The sequence below is a fragment of the Peromyscus eremicus genome, chromosome 16_21 (assembly GCF_949786415.1).
Source record: "Peromyscus eremicus chromosome 16_21, PerEre_H2_v1, whole genome shotgun sequence".
In the NCBI taxonomy this organism is placed as follows: domain Eukaryota; kingdom Metazoa; phylum Chordata; class Mammalia; order Rodentia; family Cricetidae; genus Peromyscus; species Peromyscus eremicus.
In genome coordinates this window covers 11,492,071-11,499,594 of record NC_081432.1, presented here as the reverse complement: position 1 = coordinate 11,499,594, position 7,524 = coordinate 11,492,071, and the positions used below count along the sequence as shown (strand labels likewise).

General features: G+C 56.2%; 1 protein-coding gene across 1 annotated transcript; it reads right to left on the bottom strand.

Moving 5' to 3' along the window:
• Window positions 1-269: 269 nt before the first annotated feature.
• On the bottom strand, window positions 270-7,252 carry Lrrc75b (leucine rich repeat containing 75B). Its single transcript, XM_059243898.1, has 4 exons — window positions 7,004-7,252; window positions 4,040-4,168; window positions 2,489-2,589; window positions 270-829 (listed from the first exon to the last, which is right to left on the bottom strand). Exons 1-4 carry the CDS (start codon window positions 7,250-7,252, stop codon window positions 304-306), a joined length of 1,005 nt encoding a protein of 334 aa, XP_059099881.1. The 3' UTR covers window positions 270-303.
• Window positions 7,253-7,524: the final 272 nt, after the last annotated feature.

The following is a 7,524-nucleotide window of genomic DNA, read 5'->3' as shown; positions in this document are numbered from 1 at the left end:
GCTCTGGGCAGGTGGGGTTTTCCTACCTCTGCAGCAAGCCTGGAGCTCAGTGAGTCTGAAGTCGGTGGTATATAAAGCCTGAGGCGAGGGATACCATCCTTTCCTGGAAGGTCTGGGCTATGGGTGCTGGGGCCCCTCTTTGCTGGATGAGGTGGAGCCCTGAGCCTGGGCTGGCTGGCCTGTCTTCCATGAACCCCTTCTTCCACCACTTCACCCCAAGTCGAGCATTTCCACTGTCTCTCTGTGGGACATGGAGGGCCCCCAATACCTCACTCGGTAGCAATGAACCAGACCAGTTGTTAGTCACCTAGCACAGCAACCCTGCGGCTCCGGTCCTGGCTCAGGAGCCGCAGAGCCCCAGGTGGAGACCGCAGCCGTGGTCTCAGCCACGCCTCCCCCAGGCTCAAGGTCCAGCCCCTCGTAGATGGTAGGGAGCGAGGTGTGCTGACTCAGGCGCCGTCGCAGGCCAACCAGCAGCGGCTGGGGCAGTGAGGACACGTCCACGTTGTTTCCCAGATCTATCCAGGCCAACACAGGGAATTTGGTGGTGTCCTTGATAGCCTCGGTGAGTTCCCGGGCAGCAGCTCGCGTCAGCCGATTGCCATTGAGCAGCAGTTGGGTGAGGCGGGGCAGAGCCCAAAGGCTGGGCAGCAAGCGGTGCAGCATCTCATCACTCAGCTCCGTGAAGCTCAGGTCTAAAACCACCAGCTCCACACCATGGCTGCCCAGGTAGCGTGCTATGTGCTGCACATCTCGGGCGGATAGCGGGATGCCGGAAAGGTCCACGGTCTCCCCTGCCAGCGGGGGCTTCTGGAGGCTGCTCTTGAGGCTATGGAAGGATGCGGGTGGGTGCACTGAACCAGGGCCCAGGCCCAGGCAGGACCCCACCCACCACAGACAGTTACCCACCAAGGGCAACCTAGGTCCTCTGGCCTGGCAAAGCCTGGTTTAAAAATGCCACTTCTGGGACTGGAGAGTTGGCTCAGCAGTCAAGAGTACTTGCTGCTCTTTCAGAGGACCCGGGTTCGGTCCCTAGCACCCACATAAAGACTAACAACTGTCTGTGACTGCGGTTCCAACACCCTCTGTCCTTTTCAGGCACCAAGTACAGGCACAGTGCGCATACATGCATGCAGGGCAAACACTCATAACACTTAAAAAATAAAAATAAGTAAACCATTTTAACGCCATTTTTTTTTATAAAGTTGATGGCCAGAGGCAATGCTAGGAATCTCTCTGAGCTCAGTTTCCCTTCTGGTGAAACGGGAACAGGGTTGTGGTGAGGACTACATACATGCATTAAGGCTCTATGTGTGGACTATTATTATTGTGCTTCTTGCATCTGTTAATATTATTTTCACGACAGCCCAAGGGGTGTATAGGTGATGGCCCATTCTACAAAGGAACTAAGAGAGGTGACAAGGTCCCTTGGCTGTCCACCACTAAGTGGGAACCAGGGCTCTAAATCCCAACGCTCTGACCCCTGTGCGCCTCTAGAAGCAGCATCCTTTAAGATGATGAAAACCTTTGCCATGAGCGGCTATGGGATCATTCTGGTCCTCTCAGCGTTTGGGGCCTAGAGACGGGACAGGCCCAGGATAGTAAAGGGGGAAGGAAGTGGATAGTGTGGGCTAAGAGCTTGCTAGGGCAGGCCTCCCTGTGTTAAGCTGAAAGAGGCACTTGGAGCCTGAGGGAGGAGGGTCGGTCCTCCAGGGCCCTTGGCACACTTTCCCTCTCTCACCTATTCTTTATCCACAGCCCTATGGGAAGATAGGACTGCTTTGGGTGGTAGGTCACTGAGAGCAGTGAGGACATGGCCAGGACCCCATCTACTGTGGCAGGAAGCAATCTCACGGGTTCTGAGTTCGTCTTGGGCCACGAGGTGTAAGAATAAAACAAGACGGGGGATACACAGAGCTCAGGTCAACCCCCAGCTGTGGTGCTAGGCCCTTGGTTCTGGGCTGAGACTGACTGCGTCATGAGATCCCCCCAAACAGGAGACCCCACACAGAGTAAGCTATCAAGAGGCTGTGGGAGTCTCCAGCATCAGGAAGCCTGGAGCTGATGAGTTCCCAAAGGGCTGCAGGGTAATCAGGGAGGGAATGGCCTTAGGCAAGCTACTCTCCCTCTCCTAACTCAGTGTTCTTCCCTGTGAAATGGGAGGCTTATAAAATCTGTCCTGATGAAGATTTCTCCTGATGTACCTGGGACCCAAGGAGGCACAGGTCCTGGGAAGGGACAGGGATGGAGGGACCAGGGAATGTCAGGAGGTGTCACTGTCCTGGAAGATACGGGAAGCAACTCATAGGGAGCACGCAGCTTGGCGTAGGGGCATCTGTTGCTGTGGACCAGGGTAGTGGCCACAGCTGGAGCCTTAATGTGGACGAAGGCAAGGGAGCAACAGAGTGAGATTTTTTGCCCACTCAGCTCTCAGAGAAGGGACCCTGAAAGGCAGTGTGCAAGGGCTGTGTGGCTGGGCTCTCCTTACCTGTTCTGGGTTTTCCTGTGGGGCTTTCGCTTGGAGTGAGGGGTGAGGTGGTAGATGAGCTGCCGACAGATCTTATCGGACGACTTCCAGGGCTCGTGGTCCTACGGGCGCGGGGAGGGGAACGTTATGGTGAGGATGAGTCTGAGCCTCTTCCATTCTGCCCTGGCTGTATCCTGGCACAGAGCCAGGAGAGGCTGCCTGCCGGGAGCTGGACAGGCTAGTCTGAGGCCCGCAGTGCCCGGTGGGAGGAAGCCCAGACAATGGGCCCTTGTTCTCTGTCCTCAGGCCTAAGGCCAGTAGCTCAAGCTATCAGCCGGCAGCTTGCCACCCTCAACACCCCCAGGGGACTTGCCACAAGGAGGAGGCCAGACCAGGCCCCTTGAGGGAGCCCTATTCCAGAGACGCCAGTCCCAGAGAATAGGAGCGAGCCAGGTCAGCATGTTCTTCCTCTCATTCTCCAAGCTACGCCGCGCTGCGCCCGTGGGGCCTGGGTCTGGGCTGACAGGGCCGGGGATTGATGTTTTACTACACCACACGGTTCTCTATTGGTCCTAATTGCATCCCCAAAGAGGTCCAGCTTGGGGCACACAAGGTATGCTTTCCACACAGCTGGCACTGAGCAGGCTCCATTACCCAGAACCTTCTTTTATACTATAAGCAGCCCTCAGAGCTTGCAACACACACACACACACACACACACACACACACACACACACACACACACAGTGACAGTCGATTAGGCGGCTATTGGGATGGCTGTGGACTAGCCAGCTGAGTACTGATGTGGGATTCAGAGCTAACAGGGCCTACAGTGGACCCCCTTATTTCATGTGTGTGTGTGGGGGGGGTGTTCATTGTGTCCAAGATTCTTGAGGACTCGTGGCTGACCACAGACCTACAGGCCAGTGCTGTGTCCATGTTCACAATGGGACATCTGCAGGTGTTGTCAGAACAGGGTCCGAGGAGGTAGAAGCTGCAGGTAGCAGGTTCCAAGTTAGCATGACATAGGATTTGTTTGTGACCCAAGTAGCAGTGGAAGGGACTCAGGGGTCTCAGCCTAGGGAGTCTCTCTTCTGACCCAGGAACACGTCGTTCTGACCCAAGAACATGTGGTTCTGACAGTGGATGTGTCAAGACAGGCTGTGTTCTGTGTCCCTATAGGGTTTTTTTTTGTTTGTTTGTTTTGGTTTTTGTTTGTTTTTCTTTTGTGCAGCTTTGTTTGTTTTTCTCTGTGCAGCTGGGGCCCCTGAGCAGAAGACCTATAGAGGCCGGGCAGTGGTGGCACACACCTTTAATCCCAGCCTAGGGCGTCTCTTCTGCCCCAGGGATTAAAGGCATGTGCCACCACCGCCCGGCCTCTATAGGTCTTCTGTTCAGGTGGGGTGCACACCACCAGTGGGGAAACAGGTCTACCTAAGAGCATGGTTTCAGAGCTCAGCAAAACAGTTTACACCTGCTCCTGAAGCTGTTCTTAAGAGGGATAGTGACTAGCCTAAGGCCTAAGCGAGCATGAGAACCCAAGTTCCCCGGGCCTATGCCCTCTGACCTTACCTTCTTGGGACACTGCAGGTCCCGGGCCAGGTTCACCAGCAAGTCATGGGAGATGGGGTCCACCAGGTTAAGCAAAGCCACATTCCTGTAGAGGATGTCAGTGAGGAGGTTCCCTTCCAGGCCCAGGTCCTGTGGTTGTTGAAGTGATAGTTGAGTAAGGCGGAGGTCAGGGTTCTCCTTCTCCCGACCAGACAGATACATCCCCTGCTGGTTCACATATTTCTAATGATCCCCCACCCCCCCACTCGGCTTGCTGGAATCTCTCAACATATGGTAGCAGCCACGTGTCTAGAGAGAGAGGGCATAGTAAGGCCTGTGTGTGTGTGTGTGTGCGTGTGTGTGTGTGTGTGTGTGTGTGTGTGATAATCAGGTTACTCACACTAGTTGTTGGCTGTGTAATGTCTTCCTGTGATGCTCTAATAACCCTGAACGCTAATGTCCCTAGCACCCCCTCCTTTGGGTCCTTTGTTTCCTCCCTGTCCCTGAGGTCTCTTGAATTGTGCTACCCTCTTTTCTCCTCTGGGAGTGAGCCCCTTCCCCAGATCGTGTTCCCAAAAGCAGCTCAAACTCAGCCTGCTCATTTGCCGGCCCTATGTCCCTTTCCAGAGTGCAGTAGGGGACCCCACCCTGTCCACCTCTGTAGGGATCACCTAGCGTCCTTTCCCTCTGTCCTCAGCTCACCAGGTGGGTCTCCCTTCTCCCACTGCTGCTGCCAAGGTTCAGACCTCAGACCTAGTCACCTTTGCTCAGGGCTCCCAGCCTTCCGCGTTCCTCCCTGGGTTCCCAGGGCCACTCTATGATACACACATGACCTTTACCCTTCATTCCACTGGTGGAGACTAAACACCTAGAAGTTGTGCCATCAGAGACTCACAGAATGTGCAGAGCCATGATTCCCCGGACTTAGCCATCACAGCCCTCCCAGCCTACCAGCCATCTTCTCTTCAACCAGACCTCGGGGTCAGGGCCCTGACCCTTCACCCCTTGGCCTTCTCCAGTCTATACCTATAGACCTGATGTAAGGCTGAGCATCTTGATTTGTTTTTATTTTTCAAGATAGGGCCTCGGCCAGGCGGCAGTGGTACACGCCTTTAATCCCAGCACTTGGGAGGCAGAGCCAGGTGGATCTCTTTGAGTTCGAGGCCAACCTGGTCTACAGAGTGAGATCCAGGACAGGCACCAAAACTACATAGAGAAACCCTGTCTCGAAAAACCAAAAATTAATTAATTATAAATGAATAAATAAAGATAGGGCCTCACTGTATAGCCCTGAGTGGCCTGGAACTCGCTTTATACACCAGGCTGACTTGGAACTCAGGGATCTATCTGCCTCAGCCTCCTCTATCCCGAGATTAAAGGCATGCGCACAAAGGGTGCTTTAGAGGATATGCAGGCAGCCTCCTAGTGCCCAGCCTTCATGTGCCATCCTCTAACCCCTCAGCCAGAGGATATGCCCTGTGCTGTCCTGAGCACACAGGAAGTCAGGCCAGGCAGCAGGAGTGCATTTACAGGGCTGAGGTTACAGAGTTCCTGCAGGGTATGGGGCAGGATGGGGGCCTGGATATGCCTCGAATCTCAACTTCTAGGATATAAGGAGGGGACTTAGCTGCTCTCTGGGGTTGATCCCCTCCCAGATGCTTCCAGGAAAAATGCAAGTCAATGCCTTGGGCTCCACCATCACCGATAGTGATCTGTATTTTTAGGCAATATGCCTGGCTGGGCGCTGCTTGGCAGTTCTCTCCTGTTTGCATGTTCAGTATGGTTCAAGCTACAGATGCCAGCTAGGGGGCAGGATCCAGGAGGAAGCAGGCTGGTGAGTCTGGGCAGACCCAGACAGAGCCCCAGACAGCAGCCTACCTTCCACTGGCCTGGTCAGTGCCTCTTAAAGTGACAGCTCCACTTTTCCAGACTGCTGAGTCTACAGAGAGGGCAGTGGTGGAGGAAGAGCAGGACTGGAAGTATCCAGCCCTGGATCACCACCTCTCTGAGGTTCTCTCTCTCTCTCTCTCTCTCTCTCTCTCTCTCTCTCTCTCTCTGTCTCCCCCCCCCCAATTATAAGTTGGTCCTGAACTTACTATGTAGCTGAAGATAACCTTGGACCCCTAATCTCCTGCCTCCATCTCCCAAGGGCTGGGAATATAGGTGTGGACCACCATGCCCGGCTTATCCTGTTTTCTTTCTTTCTTTTTTTTTTTTTTTAAAATAGTGCTAGGATACATAGAGCTCAGGACTCTCAAATGCTCTAGCACTGAGCTACCTCCCTAGACCCCTTCTCTCCGTGTTCTGTCCGTGTCCTGGCTCATCATTTCTCCAGCTCTAAGCACCATCTACCTTCATGGCGGGGGCAGCAGCTACTGCAGGGCGTGAGGAGACTGAATGGGGAGTGATTTGCCCCCGGGGTAGTGCTGGAACAGGCATCCCAGGGCAACTCAGGGCTCAGGGTCTCCAGCTAGGGTACCAAATGTGTCTCCCAAGGGCCAGATGTGGCACTGCCGTGTGCAAAGGTGGTTGTGTATTCTCAGTGGGTTCAAGCTGCCTGTTAGAATGGGTGGTGCCCGCGCTGTGGCTTTGTCTGTCCTGTCATGATGTCTGTCTCCTGGTGCACCCGCCGCGGACCATCTGGGCTGTGCCTCCCAGGACCCTTTCTCCCGGATCTGGTGCTTCCTTTCTTCCTGCAGGATGGAGAGCTGCGCTCTTCCCATTGTCCTTCAGCATGAGATGCCCCTACCCTCACCCACTCCAACTCTTGAGAAGGTCCAAATGCGGGCTCTTAGCTCCTGACTGGTGGTCCCTCAACACACACACACAGCACACCAGACTTCAAATGCCAATGCCCCAACATGCCAGCCCCATCTTTGGCAAGCAATCCCCCAGCCCCACCTGGACCTCACTTTAATCCGCGCCCTCCCTCCACGCAAGAACCTCAACGCCTGCCAAACCCCGCGGTGCACGCTAGGAACCCACCCGCCCAGAAGCCCGCAGCCCCGGCTCCTCCCTGACCCCCCCAATCCCGGGCCGCCCCGCTCCTTCTCTCGCCTGGCGCAGGAGGCGCAGCAGCTGCCGGGCGCGCTCCGGCCGCCGCTCGCGGAGAGTGGACTGGATCTCTCGCAGCCAGCGCACCCGGCGCTCGTAGGGCGCGGGCCCAGCCCCTGTCGCCGCAGGGGCATCTGAGCCGGCCGCTGCCCTTGCCCGCCGCCCCAGCCGCGCCCCCATGGCCGCCGCGGGCGGGCGCCGAGACGGTGGAAGGGAGGCGGGCTATCTGCGGCCCGCGCCCCGCCCGGGATGCGCGGGGTGGGCAGCGCCGGGTCTACGGCTGCGCGCCCAGGCACTGGCCGCCAGCGTGGAGCCCAGGATCACTCCTCTTTGGCAGAGGTTTCCCTGTCGAGGGCCCCGCCCGCCCGCGAAGGACCTGGCGTTAGAGCTCTTCCCTGAGGCGGCCAGGGGAGACGCTGAGGACAAGGTGGCATTTGGCACCTCTCCATCAT